The sequence below is a fragment of the Chiloscyllium plagiosum genome, chromosome 41 (genome assembly GCF_004010195.1).
Source record: "Chiloscyllium plagiosum isolate BGI_BamShark_2017 chromosome 41, ASM401019v2, whole genome shotgun sequence".
Lineage (NCBI taxonomy): Eukaryota > Metazoa > Chordata > Chondrichthyes > Orectolobiformes > Hemiscylliidae > Chiloscyllium > Chiloscyllium plagiosum.
In genome coordinates this window covers 5,407,004-5,433,857 of record NC_057750.1, presented here as the reverse complement: position 1 = coordinate 5,433,857, position 26,854 = coordinate 5,407,004, and the positions used below count along the sequence as shown (strand labels likewise).

At 40.4% G+C, this 26,854-nt stretch overlaps 1 protein-coding gene across 2 annotated transcripts; it reads left to right on the top strand.

Moving 5' to 3' along the window:
- The first annotated feature begins 1,587 nt into the window (after nt 1-1,587).
- nfkbib (nuclear factor of kappa light polypeptide gene enhancer in B-cells inhibitor, beta) lies at nt 1,588-26,854 on the top strand. Of its 2 annotated transcripts, none has more exons than XM_043680812.1 (6): nt 1,588-2,273; nt 11,382-11,487; nt 11,776-12,016; nt 13,372-13,460; nt 17,040-17,285; nt 23,291-26,854. In XM_043680812.1, the coding sequence occupies exons 1-6, from the start codon at nt 1,816-1,818 to the stop codon at nt 23,324-23,326; spliced, it is 1,176 nt and encodes a 391-aa protein (XP_043536747.1). In that variant the 5' UTR covers nt 1,588-1,815; the 3' UTR covers nt 23,327-26,854. The 2 variants fall into 2 exon arrangements, with proteins under 2 accessions (XP_043536747.1, XP_043536746.1); XM_043680811.1 differs by having other exon boundaries at nt 11,382-11,511.

The following is a 26,854-nucleotide window of genomic DNA, read 5'->3' as shown; positions in this document are numbered from 1 at the left end:
ACGGAAGACACTGCTTGAAGCAAAGAACAGATAACAGTGACTGGAGCAGTAAAAGTTGAACTGGAAGACCGTTTCTCGGTGAGGAGCCATACTGTGAGCGTCTGATTGGTAGAGTACCTCGAAGAGACCATCCAGAAGGAACCAACCCAACTCTGTAACTCTATCAAAGGTTCAGCTCCTTCCGCACCACACTGATCGAGCTGCTCAGAGGGGTTTAGTACATTTGGATGTCAGAACTGCTTGTCTGAGATTCAAATACTCTTGAGTCCAGATCCATGGCCTACCACCTTTCTCTCTTTCTATTTTTAACCTAATATCTAACTGCCTGTCTTATCTGTCAGGTTTAAGTGCCGGCTTGGGGGAAATGGGGAATTTTGGGCTAAAAGTCAGGATATTTAGTTTATGGTTTTAATAGCTTGTATCATTGCTATTCCTAGAATTTTGAAAAGTACTTCTCATTAGTAATAAAAAGTTATTCCCGTTTTACATAAAACAAAAAGTGTCAGGTCTTTGCAATGTGTAGCTCAGGGACAGTAAATTGAAAGAGATGTCAATTGGTAGGATTTGTTGCAATTACTTCATAAATCTTTCATCATATGTTACGGACTTGCAGTTCTCTACTATGTGTTTGTCCGTGTGGTTAATGCAGTGTCCATGACACTGTACAGCTGTAGCACACCATCCTGCTTCTTAAAATCCAAAGCGTGCAATAAACCCCAACATTCCAAATGGCTTCCGAATCACTTGCTGGACCTGCGTACAAATGTTTTGCATTTCATGGGCCATCTTGATTGCTCACACAGACAGAGGAGTGATCTTATAGGGCTCTATAAAATCATGAGAGGAATAGATAAGGTAGAAAGCCAACAGTTTTTCTCCATGGTAGGGGAATCTAAAACTAAAGGGCATAGGTTTAAGGTGAGAGGGGAGAGATACAAAAGAGTTCAGAGGGGCAATATTTTCATGTAGAGGGTGGCCAGTGTCTGAAATGGACTGCCAGATGTAGTGATGGAAGCGAGAACAATTTTGTCATTTAAGAAACATTTGGACAAGTATGTGGTTGGGATAGATGTGGAGGGATATGGACCATAAGCAGGCAAATGGGATCAGTTTAATTGTGAAAACTGGGCGGCATGGGCAAGTTGAGCCGAAGGGCCCATTTTCATGCTGCAGACCTCGATGATCAATGATCTCTATGAACCGATCTGGCCTAAATGTGACTCCGCTGGCCTTTATGTGACTCCAAATCCACAGCAACTCTGTTGTCTCCCAGTCTCCACAGTGGCATTACAAAGCCAGACCAATCAAGATGCGATTAGAGATGGGCAAATCAACACTCCCCTGAGTGATTAACAAAAGGAAAACTCTGTCCCTCCCTATATCTGATCCGCTCAGCTACTCCAGCACTTTCTGTTTTCTTTCCACATCCCCAGTGGGAGTTTTGCTCAAGTTGTTGTTGTCGTCGATAACGAACAGGACTACAATTACCACAGACCCTTGCGGTGGGAGCAGCGTCTGCGCATGGGCGACGTGTCTCCCGCACAGGGACCTGCCAGGAAAGCGCAATCCGATTGGTCCCTGGCCTAGCGGGGGAAATTCCCTTCAGACGAAAGGGTAAACAAGGCGTCGGCCATTTTTGGCGCAGCGTCCGTTCTTCCTTAGTGTCTTTCTTTCACTTTCTCGTTAAAGCCGCTGTTCCGCGGCGAGGAGGATGGCGGCTTTACCTCATAGATTTCGCTGACGCGTTGAGCCCTGTGCTTTAGAATCCTGTTCGAAAGCGGATTTTCATTACCACGGCTGGAGTCCGGAAAAAAAATGGAGGTGGCCCCGCAGCTGTTAAATGGCATCGCATCCAAACAGATGTCCAAGCTGGGCACTGGTAAAGTGGCAGCGCCATGGGGTGGCCAGGTTAAGTTGGACAGCATGGGGCTACCTGCTGAGGTAGAGAGCGATGACTACTACGACAGTGGCATTGGCTCCCTCAGTGAGCTGCAGGTCAGGCAGTTCAACGAGTTGGGTGGCGTTGACCAGAGTGTTGATGGTGGGGAGAGCAGGGATGGCATGGGGCAAATGTCCCCAGGCACCGAGCCTGACATCTGCCTGTCCACCCAGAAGCGGTCAGAGACCGGTGTTGGCCAAATCACCCAGGGCATTGAGGATGTGAAACTGAGTGGCACTGGTCAGATCACCCTGGGAACGGAGCTGGGCACTTCCCAAGAAGCAGTGGATGAGTTGAAGGAATTGCGCCACTATCGAACTGAAGACATGGACTCGTGAGTACCTTTTGCATGAGGGGTTAATTAACTGTCAACTGTGAGTGGGCATAGGTGGTATGGCATTGACTTGGCTCAATCATTCCCAAGTACAGTTGCAGAAACACACCTTCAACCCACGTGTTGCTTTGCCCAGTACCAACAACTTGCAGCTGAGCTCAATAAACTTCTCTGGTGAATACAAAAATAACTGGCACGATTTCAAAGACTTGTCTCTTACTCAGAAGTTGGTGCATTTAAACCTCACTCCAAAGACTTGAGAGCAAAAATCAAGTTTGATCCATTTCCATTGCAATACTGAGAGGGTATTGCAGTGTCAGAGGTATTTCATCTTTTGGATGAGATGTTAAATCAAAGATTTTATAGTGCTATTTGGTGGAAGAACATGAAGTGTGTCCCTGTGGTGACTTGGTCAACATTTTACTTCCTCTGCCAATGTCACTGAGGAAAAAGATCATTTGGCCATTGATTATTTTGTGGGATCTTGCTCTGTGTAAAATGCCTTCTGCATTTTCCTCTTATACAGTGACTACCTTTCGAAAGTGGCCCCGTGGTGCTTTGAAATCTGAGGTGATGAAAAGTTTTATACCAATTCAAGTTGCTTAATTCCCCTCTCAACATGTTCCTAGAGGCAATCCTATCTGTAACACTCAACTCAAACAGATTGTTTTCTATGACGTACATTATTTTTATATCTACTTGACTGTTCAAAGAAATAATGTTATTTTAGACAGCATTATTATTAAATGGACTGCAGTGGATCAAGAAGGCAGCTTCTCAATGGCAGCTAGATATGGGCAATAAATGCTAGCCAGCCAGCAATGCACACATTCTATGAATGAGTAAAAAGCATTTTAAAAAGTATTACGTGATGTGATGACTGAAACACTGGCTTTTCTTTCATCTGTGTGACCTTTCGTTTGAATTAATCACTGTGGCTGAAGTGATCCCATGTGAAATGTGATAGTCTCTGTTTAACACACTCTTAGGTCTACAGTACCAAATTTCCTTTTGATGAAAATTTCATTTTAGACTGCAAATTGACTGACTATTTCAGAAATGTCACCCTAGTGCACTTGGAAGTGGTCTTGGGGCTCAGACATGTTTCTGGGCTGAGTAGAGGAGCTTGAATCTGCATTCTTATATTCTGGGAGTAATTAAAACTCACCTTGACTGTGCAAAATTACCGAAATTTAAACACCCCTTGTCTTGAGGAATGTCACTTCCACATTAAATCAGTTTTAAAATAGAATACTGTAGAAACATGAATTATCTGGTGCATAGCATCTCTGCTTTAAAAATCACTTCTCCATTAGTAGCCATGACCTTAAGTTCTGGAATTTCCTCCCTAAACCTCTCCGGTACTCTACTTCTGTTTCCTTTTTTAAGGTGTCTTTTGAAACATAGGAAAAAAGCTCAGGCAAAGATCTAATATCTCCCTGTTTAGCTCAATGACCAGGAATATCTTATTTTCATCTTTTGATTTACTACATTAAAGGCAGTATATAAACACAGGTTGCTGTTGGGAGCAGATCTTTCTCTCGGACTGTTGTCAGGCCCACACACGCTGCATGCAATCTGAGAATCTGTAGTTTTCCGTTCTGACACCCCTTTAAGTGCAGCTGTTTTGACCAAGTTCTGCAAGGTGATGAAATAATAGAATAAAGAATATACTTGTATTTATATAGCAACTCCTCATGTCCTCAACGCATTCCATCAAAATTCACAGCTCGTGGATTATATTAACATGTTGTTACATTGGCAAAATGGTAGGAAAAAAAGCACCGATTGGATAGCTCAAAGCGATGGGCTAATACCCACACAGAACTCTGAAACTTAAGATTGTACGTAAGAAAGAGTACCCTGGATCGTGTACATATTCACTGTCAGGGAAGCAGTTAGGGCCTTGGTATACTATCAGAAAGGTGGTATCTCTGATGGTGTAGAACCCCCTCAGTCCTGCACTGAAGTGTCAAGCTAGATTTTCTGTGTTTACTTTTTGTGGATAGGAATGTACAAGGTTTTACACTGTTTCAAGAGCCAATATTTACAAGCTATATAAATGTAAATCTTGACTTTGTCGATTGCAGTGAGGAAAATATAAGCATGTGACATTTCCTTATGTTTGGCACACTCTACTCATTTGGTCACCAGCTTTTTCTTATACTTCTTGTTGATGCCTTGATTAGAATTTCTATTTTAAAAATGACCCATCATCTTCTACCACTTGACAAGCCACAAATGCAGTTCCTGATAACCAGATATCTTTGATGTACTATGATGGGATTCTGAACTTAGACCTGGCTTCTGTGGGCAACATAAAGAGAAATCCACTATTTCATGCTGAAAAACCATCAAGTAGTACTGGTAGCATAACTGTCAGAATGAGTAGTATTGTTGATCATGGCAATTTTCTTAATTTTTACTTGATTTCTGGGGCCTTCTTTCTGTTGTAGTTTTCTCGTCTCTTTGTTGCCTGTTTCACTTGTATTTGGAGAAATACTTTTGAAATGTGAAGCATTGTTATATTTAGGGAAAGTCAGATTGTCAGTGCACATCCAAGGTTCCATGACCTGCTGAAAGATAACTATCTAAATACTCCATTTTAATGATAATGTTTAAGGATTAATTATTAATTTGTTTGAATTTCAGCCTTTCACCCTTCAGGGCAATCATCCTTCCCTAACCTTTTTCTTCCCTGGTCCCTCATCCCTGCTGTCTCATTGGTAAACACCCTTTGAACCCCCCTCAAAGTTTTTGACATCCTTCTCAACAGATGCCTAGAATTGGACACTGTCCTGCAAATGGCACTTAACTAATAATGAATAAAGTTTCAGTATGACTTTTTTGTTTTCGTGTTCAGTAAACCTTATAACAAAGCATAATTATGGATGATTCGGAGATGCCGGTGTTGGACTGGGGTGTACAAAGTTAAAAATCACACAACACCAGGTAATAGTCCAACAGGTTTAATTGGAAGCACACTAGCTTTCGGAGCGACGCTCCTTCATACACGGCAGATAATAATAAGGGAATTTCTGACTTTCAACAAATATGAGAAACTAAATAAACATTATAGTAGCTCCTGGGTGACAGCAAGAAACACGTTTAGGCACTGATGTTGTGACATTAGCTATTATTATATGACATTCCTGTGATAATTTTCTCACATTCACCTGCGATCTTTTCATGTACAGTTGGAAAATGCTCACATGCCCAAGATAGAACGCAATTCTAATCCCTCCCTCGTGTACACCCTGGATCTTGTCTTCCTAAGATACGCAGGTGGGCTTGAGCCTCAGTCCATAATTATGTTAAAAATCACACAACACCAGGTTATAGTCCAACAGGTTTAATTGGAAGCACACTAGCTTTCGGAGCGACGCTCCTTCATACACGGCAGATAATAATAAGGGAATTTCTGACTTTCAACCAGGAATGTCATATAATAATAGCTAATGTCACAACATCAGTGCCTAAACGTGTTTCTTGCTGCCACCCAGGAGCTACTATAATGTTTATTTAGTTTCTCATATTTGTTGAAAGTCAGAAATTCCCTTATTATTACCTGCCGTGTACAAACATACACAATTGCAGCAGTTTGTCATAGCTAGTCTGCTGTCTATTTAGTGCAGGAGTTTTCCAACAACTGACAGTAGACATAGGAACAAAAGTAGGCCATCTGGCCCATTTTCTGGATCAGTGGTGCTGGAAGAGCATTGTCTGGTTTGTCATTCATGAGATCATTGTTGATATGATATAGAAAGTGCTGGAAAAACTCAGCAGGTCTGACAGCATCTGTGGAGAAAAAAAGTTAACGTTTCAAGATCAGTATGACTTCTGTTTGGAGATCGAGGGTGCGGTGCTGGAAAAGCACAGCAAGTCAGGCAGCATCCGAGGAGCAGGAGATTGGATGTTTCAGGCATAAGCCCTTCATCAGGAATGACTGATGAAGGGGCTTATGCCCAAAATGTCAATTCTCCTGCTCCTCGGATGCTGCCTGACCTGCTGTGTTTTTTCAGCACCGCACTCTGATCTCCAGCATGTGCAGTCCTCACTTTCTCCTGTTCGGAGATGTTTCTCTCTCCACAGATGTTGCCCAGCATATGTGGTAATTTGCTTTTATTTGACTGGTAATGATCATTTCCACTTTCCTGCTGTAACCTCTCAAATCCTGGTGTCCGTAACTGATTGGAAATCTATCACAACCTTGAATGCATTTAACAACAATCTTGCCAGCCCTCTGTGGGAAAAAAATTCTATAGATCCACTACCCCCTGAGAGAAAAGTATCCTCTCTCCTCTGTCTTAATCTGCTCTCAAACCCAGCAATTGAAGACCCCTCCCCCCGTTTTCTTTATACATGTATGCTGTTCACTAATTTCACTAACATTCACGTCATTACCCTGAAAATTTAGAATGGCTGTTGTTACTACTGTTACTTCATTGAGGGAATAAATTCCAAGTGAAAAGATAAACAAAAAATTGGCATTACACTGACTGGGCCTTTTCTGCTGTGATTGCTGCCTACATAAAGCACAATGTTACGCATATGTATGTTAACTTTCAGTCAAGACCCCAAAATGTTGCCATTGGACTCTTTTTTTGGATGTTTCTCAAGCCTGCCTGCAGCAGGAACATCTATTTGGAAATTGGCTAAAGATGAAATGAGGCAGGGATTGAGGGAGTTATATCCACCTGCTCAGTTTTAATAAAACATAGTCAGCATAGTGGAGTTAAAATCATCCCCCTTGGTACCTTGTCCTGTACATAGCTAACCCCTGCAAAAAAAGCTTTTCCAAGTTTATGTTCCCACCGACCTGTAAAGTGAGCTGACTTGCAGACTTTGTCCTGTAATAAATAATGCATGTAGGTTTATGGGGAAAAAAATGGAACTACACATTGAAAAGCCCTGTTGCACGCATCTAAAATTTATTCAGAATGTTAATAATCATACTCTCCATTCCCAATTTTAAAAATCACACAACACCAGGTTATAGTCAGACAAGTTTATTCGGAAGCACTAACTTTCGGAGCGCTGCTTCTTCATCAAATGATTGAAGGAGCAGTGCTCCAAAAGCTCGTGCTTCCATATAAACCTTTTGGACTATTACCTGGTGTTGTGTGATTTTTATTTTACTTTGTACACTCCAGTCCAACACCAGCACCTCTAAATCAATCATTCCCAATGTTCTTTTCAGTTCCTGCTTATTTGCTGCTGGGGAAAAGTTAAAATATTTAGCTCAATAGCAATGTTAGAACACTGATAGATAATTTCTTCTGTGTAATATCATGTGACAGAGTTCTTTTCAAATATGTATTTCTGCATAGTCAGAGCGAGTGCTTCCTTTCTACACTTGGTGCTAAATCATGATTTGTACCTAACAAATAGTGCCAAATGGCACAGATGTAGATCTTCGTAAGATCTTGAGTGCTGTCAAATGGAAGGTGGGTCTTCTATTTCATCAAACACCACCAAAGAACACCCTTAATTTCCCCCCTACTTCAAATTTATTGCTCCCCTCCCCCACCCCCAGTGTATTGTAATATTTAGTCAGATAGCTGTTTTAAATCATTGAGGTAATTTGATTGTAGTTTGCAATCCATGCTTTTAAAAAAGAGATGAAATAAACAGACAGTGTCTGCTTTGTTCATGAGAATGTTAATCTTGACTAGATTTGTCAGCTGCGGTAACTATCGAATGCAGCAATAGTCCTGGAATTTCCCGGCATTTGATCAATTCTCAGTGTACAGCTGGCTTTTTAACAACTTTGTGGACATTGTTCCTTCTAAAGAAATTGCAGTTAATCATCTATCTATGGCTAATATCACAATGCATCCAATGAAGGAATTCCCCACCTCCCTGATCCAATTTTCTTTTCTCCTTCCTTGAAATCTGCTTCAACCAGGATGCTGTTTGTCCAGCACTCTGACCATTCATTCAAATGTCTTTTTCTCATCATTTTGAACAGGAAGCAATGGCAAAGTTCTCTGACCTTGGAGTGTGCACCTAAACCTTCTCCTGATTGCCCATATAATTGTATTTCTCAACAAGAAGCACTGGTCAGCAATCAGGAATGGAAGCCATGCCTTATTTCTTACTTTTCATATCCCAGTGGCACTGAAAGCAATTCTTATGCTTTTCCTGTGAGTTAGTATGATGTAGTCTAGGGTTTGACCTTGGACACACCTGCAATTTTTACGCACATACTTCTGTGTCCTGCCTTGTTGCTGACCTATTGGACAAATCTGAACTCCCGAAACATATGTTGGATAGTCCCAGTGCTTATATTTGGCACCAGCTACTATCTACATTAAATGATTAGCACGGAGTATCATTGCTCTCCTGTTTTTATGCTTGTGCTCTGATAAACAAGGGATACATTAAGTATTATATCTTAAAGGTCAATCAATTACTTACTGTTGAACGTGAAGTAGGATTAGGAAATTTTCAGGTACTGGGCTGAAGGAAGCATTTATTTTCGCAACAGTTAAACAGATGTTAATCTGCAGGCTAATTTTGAAAAATTTATTTTTGGAGATACTGTAAGGTTGTTCTGCTATAACGTGCATTTCGTTAATGCAATTCATGAATTAGGAGCACTGTATCTAAAGCGTAAACTTCTAAAGTATTGGTTATAATGCAATTCCTGCTTCATTAGTTTAAATGGTGCTGCTATTATGCAATTTTCTTATTACATGGGATTGCATGAGAATGGAACTACCGCATTATAGCAGAACTGACTGTACGCACTTTGACTAGATAAGGATTTGTTGCCGCCTCCTATATGCCCATAAGATCATGTAGCCATGGTACTGTTTGGAAGAAAATAAGGGTTACTGAACAGGGATGGTGAAGGCACGATAATATAGTCCCAGGTTAGATGATGCGTCATTTATAGGAGAACTGGTAGATTGTGTTCCACATGTGTTTATTCTGTTGACTTATGTAATGCTTCGCCTAACTTGCAGTAGTCATTCTGCACACTTTGCACTCTTTCAAAACACCATTGTCCTTGGTGACTGCCTCATGACATGCTTTTCAGTGTGTTTCTGTGCATTGACTTCATCATTCCTGGCATAATTTAGAAGTTTTCGTGGTTGTGCATCATTCTGTCTTAGCAGTCTTCTCCAGCCCAACTATTTCCAACAGTCCTATGGCCTTCTATTTCTTGCCTTCCTCGAGCTACGTTCGCCATACTTCCTATAATTTCTAAGCATCCCCTCTCCACCCATGTCTTGCTGATTTTCTATTCTTTAAAAGTCTCCTGAAACTTTAACTTTATAATGTCTTTGTGTTCAGTCATCTCTTCTAACTGCTCAACATTTGTTTCTTTAATTTCTCTGCAAAATGCCTTCAGATACTTTTTATGGCAAAAGATAGAATGCAAGTTGTTATAATGGGGAAGAGAAGCAGATTAAATGTAGCTTTTCTTTGATGCTCACTTTTTTAAAATGCTGATATCATTCTTGGATTGTAGATTAGTGACAAAAACAATCTTAAAGGTAATTGAGAAAGACAGTAAGGAGTTGGTTTTTATACAAGGTAATATGTGGTTCATCATGAGCTGTGTAATAATTAGAGGCAGTTTGGCTAAGTGAGTTTCCTGCAGCAAAGTCAAACATGTCTGATTGACTCCTGTGGTGGTATTCTTCATTTCTGAGCTAGAGATTTTGGGTTCAAACTCCACTCAAAGAAATTGAGTTCATGACCAAAACTTGACACTTCCCTGTAGCCCTGAAGTTGTGCTGCATCATCAGTTACACTGTCCCTGATATGGTGTTAAACAGAGGCCCATTTGCTTTTCTCTGGAGGTTGACCCAGGCTCTGTGACAAATTGAGGCATTTCATCTTAAATTGGAGCAAGTTAACTGTCTGCGTCAGTTCTGTATGATGTGTGATTAATTGCCAACTTCATTCTCAGAAAAGTGCCGACTTCGGTCAGTTCAGTTCGGTAGTTTCCAAATTAATCATTTTGCCTACTCAATGTCTGAGGAATGGGCTAGGAAACTCAGTTCAAACATATTATGGGATTTATTTGCATATAACTTGTTAATTTTTCAACATTGGTCTGCCACATTAATACATGTTTTGCTAGCTAGTACTTGAAATTAAATAGATATATCACTTGACATGGTTGCAGTATTTCTCAAACTGGAAAATTCTTCTGATAATTTTAGAGGGAGATAACAAGGTCTGATAACTTCCATGGTTGGTAGAAGATTCATAATTTAATTCAAACATTTAGACTGCTGTTTTCGTAAAGGTACTTAAATTCAGTAAGAATATACATTAACTTAAAAAAAGTGTCTAGAGTTGATCATAGAGTCATACAGCATGGAAACATTTGATCTTGGTCTGTTCGTCAGTATTATCATGGTTCTGCACTTCCACATATCCCTTGATTTCTTCAGTATCCAAAAGCCTGTTGTTTTCTGTCTTGATTATACATTGAACTAAGCATTAACAATTCTCTGGGGTAAAAAAATACCAAAAGTTCACAATCCTTTCTGTAAAGAAACTCACCTTCATCTCAGTCCTAAAGTAACAGCCTTCCTTCCTTCCCTGATTCTACACTCCCTATCACAAGTGGAGCAACCTCTCAACATCCACCCTGTCAAGCCCTTTAAGAATTTCACACACTATATCACATCATTCTTCTTAATTCTAGGAATACAGCCTAGTCGATTACGTCTTCTCCGACATGCTGCTTAACCCATTCAAGTGATCCTTTCTTGCAATGGCCTGAAGGCAAGTCTGTCCTTCCTTCAGTAAAAAGACAAAAGCTGTACACGATGCTTCAGGTGTGGGTCTTACCAAGGTCCAATATAATTGGAGTAACACACCTTCACTGTCATATCCTAATGCACTTGTGGATTACCACTATCTTCTGTAGTGCAGTTATGGATGAGGCACAATTGTTGGGTTTGCTCGTTCATTTGCATAACAAGAAAAGAAACAAAACGTTTCATGGCATTGTTTAAGTGCACATTGTTTTCTGTATGATTACCCCAAAGAGTTATGCTGTATTTAATATATTTTTGAATAAAGCAGTCGTGTGAAATAGCATGGGAGGTTGACTAACATTTATGAATTTTTTTTAAATAGGGCACTGCACCTTTCTGTCATCCATGAGAAAGAAGACTTTTTCGTCACTATTCTCTGCTATATAAAGGATGCTGAATACCTCAACCTGCAGAATGACTTGAACCAGGTGATTAGGACTGCACATGAAATGGTAACCCCGCTTTCTCTGTACAGGAGCTGTCAGACCTGCTAAGTTTCTCCAAAATTTCTGTTTTAGTTACAGAGATGAGGCAATATGTGCTGCTGTTGTTTTCAAACATTTGATTAGATTCTTTCCCGTAACATCGCCTTATTATTCGTGTGTTGCACCTTCCTTGTTATTCTGCTACAATATTAGGAACATAAGTATCCCCTGTGCACCCCAGACTGCTGTCTCTAAAATAATTTGATATTTTTCCTCCACCATCTCTGGCAGTCGGCACTGCATTTGGCTGTGATCGTTAGGCGTGCTGATTTTGTGGAAAGGTTGGTGGCTGCCGGGGCAAACTTATTGCTGCAAGAGAAGGATGGGAACACTGCCTTACACCTAGCGTGCATGGAAAGAGCTACCAGCTGTGTTCACGTTCTCCTGTTTCATCATACTCTTGGCCTAAGGAATTCCAGTCTTTTTGACCAATCCCAGGTCACACAGCAGCTGAATTGCTACAACTATAAAGGTAGAGTCTTTTTATTAATTTTTGATAAATCACATTCTGGTTAGAAGGGCAAACAAGAATTAACAAGGTAATGAAAAAACGGGGTCCCTTGATGAGCTATTTGGCATAGAGTTGTGCAAGTTAGCCAGTTAGACCTGAATGTTTGATTCTGTGCTGAGTTAACTGTTTCAATTGGAGCTTTGATATTGGCTTGAATAGATCTAGGTTTTAGATGGGTTTAGTGCCCACTGTGTAGTGATTCCAACTGGAAAGTGTACATCAGTGTGACCCAAAAGGGGTAACCATGAGAAAATAAACATTGCAGATAAATGTGCAAGAAAATCAAGGTGGAAAGCAAGAGATTCTTTAAATATATGAAAAGAAAGAGAGTGGCCAAAGTGAACATAGGCCCCTGAGAAATTGAGGCTGGAAAAATATTAATGGGGAGCCAGGAAATGACAGAGAATATGAAATGGGTATTTTGCATTCATCTTCACATCAGAAGACATGAATAACATTTCAAAAATACTAAATAATCAAGGGGCAAAAAGGGGAAAAGAAATAAGTACAAGAACAATCACTAGATATTAAAAGAAGTAGCTAAAGAGTGCACAAAGAGTAATCTTTCACAAAGACTTAGATTCTGGAAAATTATCAGAGGATTGGATCGTTGCCAAAGTAATATTTCTATTCAGAAATGAAAGGAGACAAAAAAAATCTGTAGTGCAGTTAGCTTATCAACTATTATTTGAAAAAGTGTTAGGATCTGTTGTAAAGGATGTAATAACAGAGCATTTGAAAATACATGATATGATCAAACAGAGTCAGCATGGCTTCATGAAAGGGAAATCATGCTTGACAAATTTCTTCATATTCTTGGAGGATGTATAAAGCAGAAGCTTGTAGATGTAATATGGATTTCTGTAACTGTTTGATAAGGTACAAGACATTGGGTTGCTTAATAAGTTAAGAGACCATGATATCGGGGGTAATATATGAGCACAGATAAAGGATTGGCTAAGTAATAAAAGACAGAGTTGGATAAGGGAGACATTTTCAGAATAGCAACCTGTCACTCGTTGAGTGCCTCAGGAATCAGTGCTGGCACCACAATTGTTCGCAATATATATAAATAGGTTGGGATGAGGAGAGTGAAATTACTATAGCCAAGTTTGCAGATTACTGAAAAAAAGATAGGAAGGCAAATGGTAAGGAAGACGTACAGTACTCCTAAAATCTTGTATGCATCCCAGTAAGGAATCAACAACTTGAGAAAATTGGAGGGACAAAAGAGAATTATTAAATACAAAACCAAAGATAATTTTTATTTTAACAGGTATCAAATATTAAACTAATGGATTTTCCTCTTTTTGTAGGACTCACACCCCTGCACTTAGCTGTAAAGGTCAATGACGTTCATATCGTCGAATATCTTCTGCAATCTAACGTTGATATAAACGCAAAGGCAAGTACTCTTAATTTGTTCAAAATTGAGACCAGGTTTTTGAGCCCAACTGCAGGGCTGCAAACGATTTGGTTTCTCTTTTGATTTGTTTTAAACAGAAGGGGACGGCCCCCGTTATAAAACTGATTTTTTTTTGTTCCCCACTTACTCCCATTTTAGGATTCTCCCCTCCCACAGTCCTCACTAAGACCTCACTTTGTTGTCCTCTAAACAGCTGTGGTGCAGAAGCAGAGCGCAGACCATAAAGTAAAGATTAACTGTGCCACGTGTTTATCCAACTGTGAACAAGAACACAATGTGCCTATCTGATTCAACCAATAGCCCCTCCCAAAAAACTGATTAACTGGATGATTGTATTTTTATTCGTCTACCATATACAAAATAGCTGCTCTGTTTGTTTACTTCATAACAATAATTATGTTTCAAGTCTCATTCTTTTTGTTGATTGCATTGAATATAAAAACCAGGAGCAGAAGTTGGCCAGCTGGCCCATCGAGCCTGCTCTGCCATTCAATAAGATCATGACTGATCTCTTCATGGCCTCAGCTCCACTTACATGTCCTGTCACCATAACCCTTAATTCCTTTACTGTTTAAAAAAAAAAAATCTACCGTGACTTTAAAAACACTTACTGAGGAAACCTCAACTATTTCACTGGGCAGGGAATTCCATAGGTAAATAACCCTCTGGGTGAAGAAGTTCCTTCTCAATTCAGTCCTAAATCTGCTTCCCCCTAATTTTGAGGCTGTACCCTCTTGTTCCAGTTTCACTTGCCAGTGGAAACATGCTCTCTACTTCTATCTTATCTATTCCCTTCATAATTTTGTATGTTGCTATAAGATTCCCCCCCCCCCCCCTCCCCCCATTCGTCTAAATTCCAAGGAATATAATCCCAGTCTACTCAGTCTCTCCTCATAAGTCAACTGCCTCGACTCCGGAACCAACCTAGTGAAATTCCTCTGCACACCTTCTAGTGTCTGTACATCCTTTCTCGAATAAGGAGATCAAAACTGCATGCAGTACTCCAGGTGTGACCTCACCAGCACCCTATACACCTGCAGCATAACCTTCCTGCTTTTAAACTCAATCTCTTCAGCAGTAAAGGACAAAATTCCATTTGCCTTCTTAATGACCTATTGCACCTGCAGACTAACCTTCTGTGATTCAAGCACAATGACATCCAGGTCCCTCTGCACAGTAGTGTGCTGCAATTTCTTACCATTCAAGTAATCCCTTTTACTGTTATTCCAACTGAAATGGATGACTTCACAGTTATTAACATAAATGTCTGCCAGACTTTTGCCTACTCACTTAAACTATCTATGTCTCTTTGCAAACTTTTACAGTGTTCTGCACACTTTGCTCTACCACTCATCTTCATGTCATCCGCAAACTTTGACGCACTACATCTGGTCCCCAACTCCAAATCATCCACGTAAATTGTGAATAATTGCAGTTCCAACAGTGAACCCTGAGGCACATCACTAGTTACTGATGGCCAAACAGAAGGGCTCTGTCCTCGGGCCTCTACTGTTTGTAATTTTTATTAATGACTTGGATGAGGGGACTGAAGGATGGGTCAGCAAGTTTGCAGACGACACAAAGGTTGGAGGTGTCGTTGACAGTATAGAGGGCTGTTGTAGGCTGCAGCGGGACATTGACAAGATGCAGAGATGAGCTGAGAGATGACAGATGGAGTTCAACCTGGATAAATGCGAAGGTCGAATTTGAAAGCTGAGTACAGGATTAAGGATAGGATTCTTGGCAGTGTGGAGGAACAGAGGGATCTTGGTGTGCAGGTACATAGATCCCTTAAAATGGCCACCTCGGACTTTTTTCATTGGAGAAAAGGAGGAGGAGAGGGGACCTAATTGAGGTATACAAAATAATGAGAGGCATAGATAGAGTCGATAGCCAGAGACTATTTCCCAGGGCAGAAATGACTAACACGAGGGGTCATAGTTTTAAGCCAGTTGGAGGAAAGTATAGAGGTGATGTCAGAGGCGGGTTCTTTACACAGAGAGTTGTGAGAGCATGGAATGCGTTGCCAGGAGCAGTTGTGGAAGCAAGGTCCTTGGGGACATTTAAGAGACTACTGGACATGCATATGGTCACAGAAATTTGACAGTGCATACATGAGGATCAGTAGTCGGCGCAACATCGTGGGCTGAAGGGCCTGTTCTGTGCTGTACTGTTCTATGTTCTAATAGCACTCATTTCTTCCTACTCTTTGCTTCTTGTTGGTTAACCAATCCTCTATCCATGCTAATACATTGCCCGTAAAGGCTTGCATCTTTATGCAGCAGCCTTTTGTGCGGCACCTTGTGAAATGCCTTTTGGAAATCTAGATACAAATCTACTGGGTTCCCATTGTCCACCGTGTTCGTAATATCTTCGTAGAATTGCAGAAGATTAGCTAAGCATGACCTGCTCTTCATGGACCTATGCTGTGTCTGTTCACAGGGACAATTTTTATCTAGATGCCTTGCTATTTCTTCCTTGACAATAGACTCTAGCATTTTCCCCACTACAGAAGTTAAGCTAACTGGTCTATAATGCCCCATCTTTTGTCTACCTCCTTTTTTAAACCGTGGCATCACATTTGCAAATACTTGGAGACCTCTTAACTCGTTCCTCCTTGCTCCCTGTCCTTAGCAGATTTTACCCTAGTGCACCAGCCATCTCTCCACCCAGATGCACCACTTGCATCTCATAGGAATACCAATTAAAAACAAAAGATATGATCATATCACTCAGAAAGAGTAGATCAATCAGCCCCTCAAACTGCTCCACCATTCAGTAAGTTCACATCTGAGTTTAAATTCAACTCCACATTTCCATCTATCCCTGATAAGCTTACATCCTCTTGTTTGCCAAGAATTTGTCCAGTTCTACCTTAAAAATATTCAAGGACTCTGCTTCCACCACTTTCACAGGAAGAGAATTCCAAAGACTCAATCTCCTGAGAGAAAAACATTCACCTGATCTCTGTTTTAAATTGGTGACCCTTGATTTGTAAACCGTGGTTCCTATTTCTAGATTCTCCCATGAGAGGAAAGATCCTCTCCATATCTACCCTTTCAAGTTCCCTCAGGATATTGTATGTTTCAATCAAGTTACCTCTTATGGTTTTGAACTTCAGCCCTTTCCTCCCACGTTCCTGGTTGAACTGCCTTCAACATACTTATAATTTTCCTTAAATAAGGAGGCCAGTACTGAACACAGTGTCAGCAGCTGTGGTCTCACCAGTATTCAACTTTCTTTGCAACCCAAAAGATCATTCAAGGATTTCAAACCCATTAGTTTTGCAGGATCTTCTGCGTGCAAAACTATTGCCATTTTTGTATCCACGACAACATTCCGAATGACATGCTGCTGTCTCTCATCGTTTACTTGTTGGTTATTATAAAGGTCCTCAGAATGTTTCTGAGCAATGATGCATGGGTGGCAATTGCTAAATTTTTGTATGTGTGCAATTGTATGCACTGGGAATTAATGAGAAGCTCTTTGGAACTAAGAAGCTGGTTACCCACTTGTATTTGTGTTGGGTCTATGAAACCTTTTATCTCAATCTTTTAGGAGAGGTCAGCAGGCCGAACTGCTTTACATCTGGCAGTAGAGGAACAAAATCAGCAAATTGTCAAACTCTTGCTGGACTGGTGCGCAGACGTTCACGCTCAGATGTACAGTGGCTATACACCAATTTGTCTGGCTGTGTGCAGGCCTAATTGGAGCATAACGCAGATGCTCAGAGACTATGGCTCTTCAGAACCGGATACAGATGAGGAGTCGGAGGAGAATGAAGAAATTGATGAAGATGGCATGGTATGTAAAGCTGATGAAAAGAGGCCTTGTCTAAAACTCGATGTATGAGTGGCTACAGGACGTAGCTTGGCTGTGGTGACATAAGAGGATGGGTGCAACTTCAATTAAGGAGGAATTTTCTTATTATAAACTGAATTTTGTTCATTTCTTGGTCTCCCCTTTTTCCCAGAAATTTGTCTGCCCTAGATCTCCACATTTGTTCTGCGCTGCGCTTAGACATTCCACATTGGCTAACTGAAGCCAGTCCAATACATATGTCATCCATGGATGTAGGTTTGCTTGCTGAGCTGAAAGGTTTGTTTTCATTATTGGTATCTGCAAGTAATGCATTTGCTTTCTCAATGTAGTCTTTATGAAAACGAACCTTCCAGCTCAGCGAGCAAACCTACATCCAGAACCTCAACCTGAGCTACAAATCTTCTCAAAACTTGCTAATATGTCATTTATTTCCTCTTGTCTTTCTTGCTCTATACATTTCAATTGATTTTTTGCTTTCACTATCTATCAATGCCTATCGTTTAAGCCATACAGTCCTCTGAAGCTATGGCAACTTGCATTGTTTGTTTTAATGATGTTACCAGAATATTGTATCTTCTCTTTGATGTTGTGCACCAATTTCATTTTTCTCCAACCGTTTCCAACATGGGAGATGACAGCCTAATGATATTATCACTGGACTATAAATCCAGAGACCCATGTTTAAATCCTGTCACGGCAGATGGAGAAGTTTGAATTCAATAAAAAAACGAGCCAAGAGTTTAATGAAGACTATAAATCCATTGCCGATTGTTGGGAAAACACATCTGGTTCACTAATGTCCTTTAGGGAAGGAAACTGCCCTGCTGTGGTCTGGTCTATCTAGCACTGTGGTTCACTTAACTACCCTCTGGGTAATTAGGAATGGGCAATAATTGCTGACCTAGCTGGCCATGCCCTCATCCTTGAATAAATTTTTAAAAGATTTTGTCGGGAATCCTTTATTCTGTATAGGATGTGCAGAATATTCTGTAAAGCACATTTCAAATGTATCCATAGTCTCTTTGTTGTCTATGTCTCTCAGGCATATAACAAAAATGGATTGGAGGAGTGTAGTGTCCCAACTCCCTGGACCAGAACATAAGGGTTTGAGACCCACCTGTAGCAGAGCTGTGTAATGACATCTCTGAACAGGTTGATGAGAAAAATTGGTTCATTTGTTTTTAAAAAGATCAATTTACTTTGGTGAAATTGTACGTTCCAGTGATGGAATATTTATTTTCTCTCTATACCTCAAATTGAAAGCATGTTCTGTGGTTCACATTCTTCATACTTGAGACTAGGCTGGACAATGTCAGTGTGCTTAGCAATTAGAATCATCATATACAGTGTGAAAACAGGACCTTCGGCCCAACAAGTCCACACCGACCCCCCGAAGAGTAATCCACACAGACCCATTCCCCCTACCCTATGACCCCACGTTTACCCCTGACGAATGCACCTAGCCTGCACATCCCTGAACACTACAGGCAATTTAGCATGGCCAATCCACCCTAACCTGCACATCTTAGGACTGTGGGAAGAATCCAGAGAAACTCATGCAGACACAGGGAGATTGCGCAAACTCCACACAGACAGTGGCCCGAGGGTGGAATCGAACCCGGGTCTCTGGCGCTGTGAGGCAGCAGTGCTAAACACTGAGACACTGTGCTGCACTAATCTCTTACAGTTAGGGACATTGCAAGTCAAGCCCAATCTGGATTTACCTATGACATCGGCAAAGTTTTGAACAGTGTTCACCAAATAATGATCAGAGGCAGTAATCCTACCTTTTTTTTCCATCAGTTATAGAGCTGTATTTTCCTTCACCTAATAGTTTAGGGGTTAATTATGTGTACTCTGGTTTATCAGCCTACATACACCATAGAATATCTGAAGGAGGCCACTCGGCCCATATCTGGTGCTTTCTCTTTGAAAAAATATAATTAATTGATTCTGTCATCTTGTTCATTTCTGTAGCCCTCCCACATTTTGTTTCTCTTTTATATATAAAATTATCTTTGAAAGTTTTAATTCTGGTCTACCTGTTATAGGAAAGATGTTAAACTTGAAAGGATGCGGAAAAGATTTACGATGTTACGGGGCTTGGAGGGTTTGAGCTATAGGGAGAAGCTGAATAGGCTGGGGCTATTTTCCCTGGAGATCCGGAGGCTGAGGGGTGATCTTATAGAAGGTAATGGATAGGGTGAATCGTCAAGGTCCTTTCCCCAGGAGAGGGATGTTCAAAACTCAAGAGCATAGGTTTAAGGTGAGAGGGAAAAAGTATAAAAGGGACCTAAGGGGCAACTTGTTCACATAGAGCGTGGTGCGTGTATGGAATGAGCCATCAGAGGAAGTGTTGGAGTTTGGGACAATGACAACATTTAAAAGGCATCTGGATGGGTATATGAATAGGAAGGGTTTGGAGGGAAATGGGCCAGATGGGACTAGATTAATTTAGAATATCTAGTCAACATTGGCAAGTTGTACCAAAGGGTCTGCTTCCGTGTTATACAGCTCTATGACTCTATATAGTATCTGCTTGCAACACCCTTTCAGGTATTTCATTCCAGTTTATTATAACTTGCAACTTCTTTTTAAAAAAAACTTCTTCAGCCTTTCATTCTTTTGCTAATTATGTTAAATCTGTGTTCTCTGGTTACTGATTCAATTTCTAGTGGAAATGATTTGTCTCTAAACTTGAGCTGATCAAAGACTGCTGCCTGTAACTGAACTCACATCCAATCTTTTGTACCTTTTCCTCAGAACTCCTGATTTTTTTACTGATTAGAAATCTGTCTTATCCTTGAATACTCTCAACAGCCCTGCTTTTGCAGCCCACTGTTGTCAAGAATTTCACAGATTCACCACCACCTGAAAGTAAAGGTTCCTCCTCATCTCTGTCTTAAAAGGATGGCCTCTTACTCTAAGATAATGCCACCTGGTCCTAGACTCTCCCACAAGGGGAATCAAAGTGAAAGTGAGGACTGCAGATGCTGGAGATTAGAGCCAAGACTGTGGTGCTGGAAAAACACAGTCAGTCAGGCAGCATCCGAGGCGCAGGAAAATCAACATTGTTAGGAATGGTGAAGGGCTTTCTCTTTGAAAAATTTTCGTGCTTCTTAGATGCTGCCTGACCGGCTGTGCTCTTCCAGCACCACACTCTTTGCACGAGGAAACAATCTATCAGCATTGACCTTGTAAAGCCATTCCAGAATCGTATATGTTTCAAAAAGATCTCCTTTCATTCCTCTAAACTTCAATGAGTATAGGCCCAACTCTCCTCATATGAAAATCCCACAGGCACAGGATAAATGTAGTGGACCTTCTCTGGACTTCCTTCAGTGCCTGTACGTATTTTCCTTAGATAAAGGGACTGGAATGGTTTAGGGTTCAAGGTAAAAACCAGAAGAACTGCAGATGCTGTTAATCAGAAAGAAAAACAGAAATTGCTGGAAAAGCTTGGCAGATCTGGCAGTATCTGTGGTGAGAAATCAGAGTTAAAGCTTTGGGTGAAGTGACCATTCTTCAGGTTCTGAATTTGTTTCAGTGTCATAGATGTTCACTGTTTTTCTAATGCTGTTTCATCTAGTGTCAGCTCCACGTCTATCTCTTGATTTTAGGTACCGGTAACTCTGGGAAATTTCCCTCCCGCTGTTTTAGATGCTGACATCAATTTAGAATAGTGTACCGTAGAATGAGCTTGGTGGAGGGGATAAGCTAGCGGATGAGGAATGTTTGGAATACTTGGAAACCGAATGCTTCCTACAACTTTCTTTATTTGCTGATGGTAAAAGGTTAAAATGTATTCCAGAGAGTTCATTCTTGACTATTTTTGGACAGTAGAATTCCAAAGCACAACTACGAGTGCAGCATTTTTCTATTTCTTTGTTCTGTCTCTGATTTTTGGATTGTCTGTTAGTTCTAAAGTAAAATCCTCTTTCACCACAGACTAAACATTGAGTCACCCACAAGCTCATCATCCCACAGCATTTCAGCTGCAGTCACTCCATTTATCATGTACATTGTGAATGCGATGGAAATAAACTGTAGTTACCTGCATGGGACATTTTTTTGCTTTTGACAGTTGTTGTTGCAAGCTGAGTCTGCACAGGTTGGGCACAGAACTGGGTATTTGGGATCCATCGTACAATGATATTGAGACAGAAGGGTGTTTTAACTGCTGCTAAACAGCTCAGGAGATGGTGGCATAGTGGTATTATCACTAGACTATTAATCCAGAGACCCAGATAATATTCTGAGGTAATGTTCACTCCAGGTTGAAATCCTGCAGATGGTGGAATTTGAATTCAGTTTCAGAAAAATCTGGAATTTAATGATTACCATGAAACCATTGTTGGTTGTCAGAAGAATGCATCTGGTCCATGAATGCGCTTTAGGGAAGGAAACTGCCATCCTTACAAGTGACTGCAGATCCGGAGCAATATTGTTGACTCTTGTCCCATGTAAGCCAAACCAGGTAAGTCATTAGTGGGACGTTGGTGACCATTTGTGAACCAGATGGGTTTTTACAATGATCATTATTCCAGATTTTCAAACTTCACCATCTGCAGGATTTGAACCCATGTCTCCAGAGGATCACCAGCCCAGTGATTACTGCTGTACCATCATTCCCCTATATTGTTGCACATTCCTAATTGCCCATGAGAATGTGCCTTTTGAGTCAATGTATTCAAAGTGGTGTAGGTGCACTTTCATTGCTGTTAAGAAAGCTTTCCAACATTTTCACCCCTGTGACAGTGAACAAAGGGTGATATAATTCTAAGACAGTGTGTTCTTGAAGGGACCTTTGATTTGGTGATCCATTGCATCTGCTACCCTTGTTCTACTGATGATGGAGATGGCAGGTTTATTAGGAGCTGTGGAAGGAGCCTGGAGAGTTACTTCATTGCACCTTTTATATAGTCGTTCTACCTGAGATCATCCAACTCAGGGAATCGGGATTGAACCAGCGGCATTCTTTGGCTCTCTGACCTGGGAACAGTGTACTTAATTCACTTCTTAACACAGATCTACTGTGACAGCACATGATGAGGATGTGAGGAGGGAGAGATGAGAGGATTTCTGACTTGGTGGTTAGAGTGTGGATCTACAAATTGCACTGTGAATCCTAAGCTGGCAGTAATAAAAATCAAAAGGCTTTTTACCAGAATTGCTATTCATTGATCACCTGGTGGGGAAAACCAGAGTGTAAGGATACCTGACTATGACTTGCTTGGTCTTGAGTTTGAGTAAACGAACAAAACCTGTTGGCAGTTTCACACTTGAAGAAAACTCCTTCTTTTGAGGTACTGCTGGAAGTGGAACCCAGTGAAAGAATCACCTTCCAAAAATGTTACAGTTTTTTCAAAGCCACACCTGAGAAGTGCAGCCTTCACAGTCTATGCAGACAATTTTTTTTAAAAAAATGACCTTATTTGTTTGTGGACCTTGTGCAGTGGTTAGCTATTAATCCTTCTGTCAGACATTTCAGCTCTTTCAAGCACTGCTCTGGCTGCAGACAGCTCACCAAATGGATCAGTCATTTGGTGATCCTGCTTGTTATATCTCTGAAATCCTTGAACTCTTTGTGTTGTATTCTGAGATTGGGATGATTTGTAAGTGATGAGATTATTTGTAGGGGTTAGTGACATAGTAGATTGAAAGTTAAATCACAAAGAATGAATGAAGAGATCAGGAAGTCTTTCTTTTGTATAGAAGCTGATTAAGTATTCCTATGCACTGTGATATATGGAAAATCCATTCATTATTAGTAACTGCGTTAATTCATTTTTAGAATAAACAAGGGATAGTAAAAATTAGAAAGTGACTGAGATTAGACCAAGTAGTATATAGTAGAAGAATGTCAGTGCAGAGTTGAAGGACCGAATCGCTGTTTCTGGAATGTTAACTGCAACTCAATGAAGTAACCTTTCACAGATGTTCTGATCTCATTAATGTTTTTTCCTCATTCTCTTTTTGTTTTGTAGGGCGAGTATGATGACTTTGTGGTGCATGGATGTTAATAGAAGATCAGAAAATTCTGATGTCCTGCTGTATTTAAACATTACAGTTGAAGCATTAAAGTGGTTCAACTCTACTACTGCAAAGGAGCACCATCATATAGTCATTTTCACTGTCTTGTAGTCATGTATTGAGCCAATATCTAGGAGTAGTTTTTATAACCTGGTGTCTACAAATACAGATTTTTGGTTTGTATAGAACTGATTGCCACTCATGTAAGTCAAAGGGGAACCCAATGTAAAAATACCAGTCATGTGAGACATACAGTAGGTCCTGAAGCTGGGAAACATAGGGTGAACGCAGTGTAATCTGGCAAGGAGGGATACGCTTGGCAAAATTCAGGAGGATGTTAAACCTGAATATCGCTGGTGGGGTTTGGTGCTGAGGACTGGAGTATGGTTAGTGGTGGGGGGATGTAGAGCAAAGGGACCATCACTGTTTTTTAAAGTTTGTAGCTCTGCTGGCTCTCCACACTGCAATCACCCTTTTGCCTGGAGGTCTTGTTAACCCATAGCCAGAGGCTCCATAGTGACATTCTTAATTAGAAATAAGAGGCTCCAACATGAGTTTCTTTTTTAAAAAGACACTTACTTGGCTCCTTTGTTGCAGTTGCCGTCCCATCCCTGATAGAATCAAAGCTTTTTCGTGCGTGTCTGTTTGGAAGATTCCCAAGGTTGACTCATAAGCAAACTTCTGAACTTGAAGTTGCATGAAAACTAAATGGGTTTCTTTTCTCTGGAAGAAGTGACGTTTTAGTTTTGGTAACTCAGTAAACGAGAGTAGCAGGGGGCTGGAAAGTATTAGTTAGCTAAGTTGGCTGGATAGCAATACAGAGTGATGCTAACAGCATGGGTTTAATTCTTGCACCAGCTTGGGTTACCACAAAGGATTCTCCTCAACTTGTCCTTTCACCTCTGTAATGAGAGAACAACTCTATGGAAGATGGTTCTCTTTCACTGGGTTCTGCCTCCAGCAGTATCTCATAGAAGAAACAGTCAAAATTGGGAAGATTAAGTTGCAGCATATTGGATTGCACGAAGTGGATTAAGTAACTTGTTGGAATGCAGTCTCTGGCCAAATGAAACTCACTGTAGGATCACATCATTCACAAAAGTTGGAGGCAGTATTAGGGAGTCAAATGTTAAAATTACTTTGGGATTTTTGTATGTTAATTTGAGCTGTAATGGATAACAATAGATTCCATGAACTCAGCAGAGGAGGGCGAGGAGAAGAGGCACATGAATAAAGCTGAAATGCAAAACCGATTTTCTGGTTTCATAAAAGTAATTAGCAATTCATGCAAAAAAAATGCATAGCACATGTATTTCATGGTCATTGTTTCGGTACATTTACATTTAAAATATTAATATTTCAGAATGTCTGAACTCCAGCTTTGCAATAGTTTGATGAGTTGATATGAGTGGTAAATCCTCTTCTGCAAGCTGACAGGCATAAGAGTGTGCGATAGGTCATTCAGCCCATCAGACTTCTGCTCTACCCTTTAATACAATCGTAGCTGATCAAATACTTCAGTACCTTTTACCCACACGTGCCCTATAACAATTGATGCCAGAAATCTTTTAACCTTTAAACATTACTGATGGCTAAGCCTCCACTTCCCTCTGAGTAGAGAATTCCAAAGACTCTCAACCCTCTGAGTAAAATATAAAATTCTCCATGTCTCAGTCTTCAATGGCATTTCTTTATTTTTAAATTGTGGCCCTGGATTCCATGCTCCCTGTCCTCCCTGCATCTACCTGTCAATTCCTTTGTAACTATTTTGTCGGTTTCAATGAGATCACGTCTGATTCTTTGAAACTAGAGAATGAAGCCCAGTTTGCCCAATTCTTCCTCAGTGTTAAAAGGGATCTGACTTCTAAAGCTGATGTTCCATGTTGCTGTTGGGAGACATCTATTCATTTTGTCCCCTGGAGGACTGGGGAGAGAAGCAGTCTGAAGTTTGAAGGTCTTTTTCCTGGTGACAGGAGTACTTCACAGCAAAAGAAATACTGGTCTTAACAGCCCTGTTAACCCATTTTTGAAAATGCATAGACCTTGTGAGCAAAACCGGACACTGCAATATTCGTCACAATCTGGTTAATGACTATAGTGTTTAAAAAAGCTATATAGTTTGGACTTTAAAATCTCCTTGTTCCACCCATCCGTCTTTTGCTGAGAAAATAAGCTGGAAATGTGGCACCGTAAAGTCTCAGCCTGATTCGTTTTATAAAATTATTTTGCTCCACACCTGAATCACTGGCAGGGCCAATATTAGCCGTTCAACTGAGTGGAGAGGGCAGACAGGACTCGAGCCGATATCTCTGGACTTGGAGTCTTATCTAGACTAGTTTGGGTAAGGATTTCAGCTGCTGTCATGAAAGTTGAAACAATATCCCCAATGTATTATAATGAAACAATGGGAGTGCAAATGCTGAAAATCTGAAGAAGGATCACTGGACCTGAAATGTTAACTCTGCTTTCTCTTCACGGTTGCTGTTAGATCTGCTGAGTTTCTCCAGCAATTTCTGTTTTACTTTCCCCAGAGCATTAGCCTGAGCAGTTTGTCACTCAGTCACTCCTGAGCTCTCAATCTCTCTCTCTCTCTCTCTCTCTCATACACATTCTGCCCCAATCCAAATCTGATTGGCTGCAACAAGTGTTTTCACGCTTGCTGGTTGGATAGTAATGTTTGATTGCCAACAGTTTGTTTCTTAGCATGACTTTTTTATTGAGTACATGGTAAAACCAGTTCAAGCTTCACATTGAGAAAGACTATCCAAGTTAAACTCCTCAAGCAATGATAGTGAATAAGATTCACCCTATTCAGTCATTTGTAGGAATTTGATTCTTTAAATCCCTCTTGAAATGGGAAACTAGTATGATATTCATCTTGAAAGCAGCCCTTTATTGTTAGAAGAAATCTTGTTTGTGTGTCTTTTGTCCACTTTCCTGTTGTACTGATATCTGGTCACAATTTCAACATTCTGAGGTTGAAGCTACCTGTAAAAATATGTGGAATGTGAATATGTGAACGGTTACCTGCAATACTGTAATTGCAGACTCTGGCCATGAGGGTGATGCTGGTTTTAGAAGGCTCTCATTCATTTGCAATGCTCTGGCTAATCTATCAGTATCAGTTAAAAGCTATCATGAAAATATGGTCCTTTGTTTTCTACAGTTATTCTCCATTACAGCATTTTTTTTAAACATTACATATGTACAGAATGTCTGGTTTGGTTTTGATGTTGAGATATTGAATGATATGTTTTTGTCATGCTTTGTGTCATGTAGGCACTGTTAGAATGCAGCAATGTTTTTCTTTAGAGTCTACAATTTTGGCTTTGTTGTTAAACTTTTTGTTGAATTGTTTTATTTTAATTGTATCATACATTTTCTTGTAGCTGCATACTGGGATTGCTAGTTAGTGCTTTGCTTGCCTTAAAGACTGATATTAACCACTGAAGATAACCAGCACTTTTTCTCTTTCTACAAAAACTGACAAATAAATATTTGCAAATATAGCTGTAAAA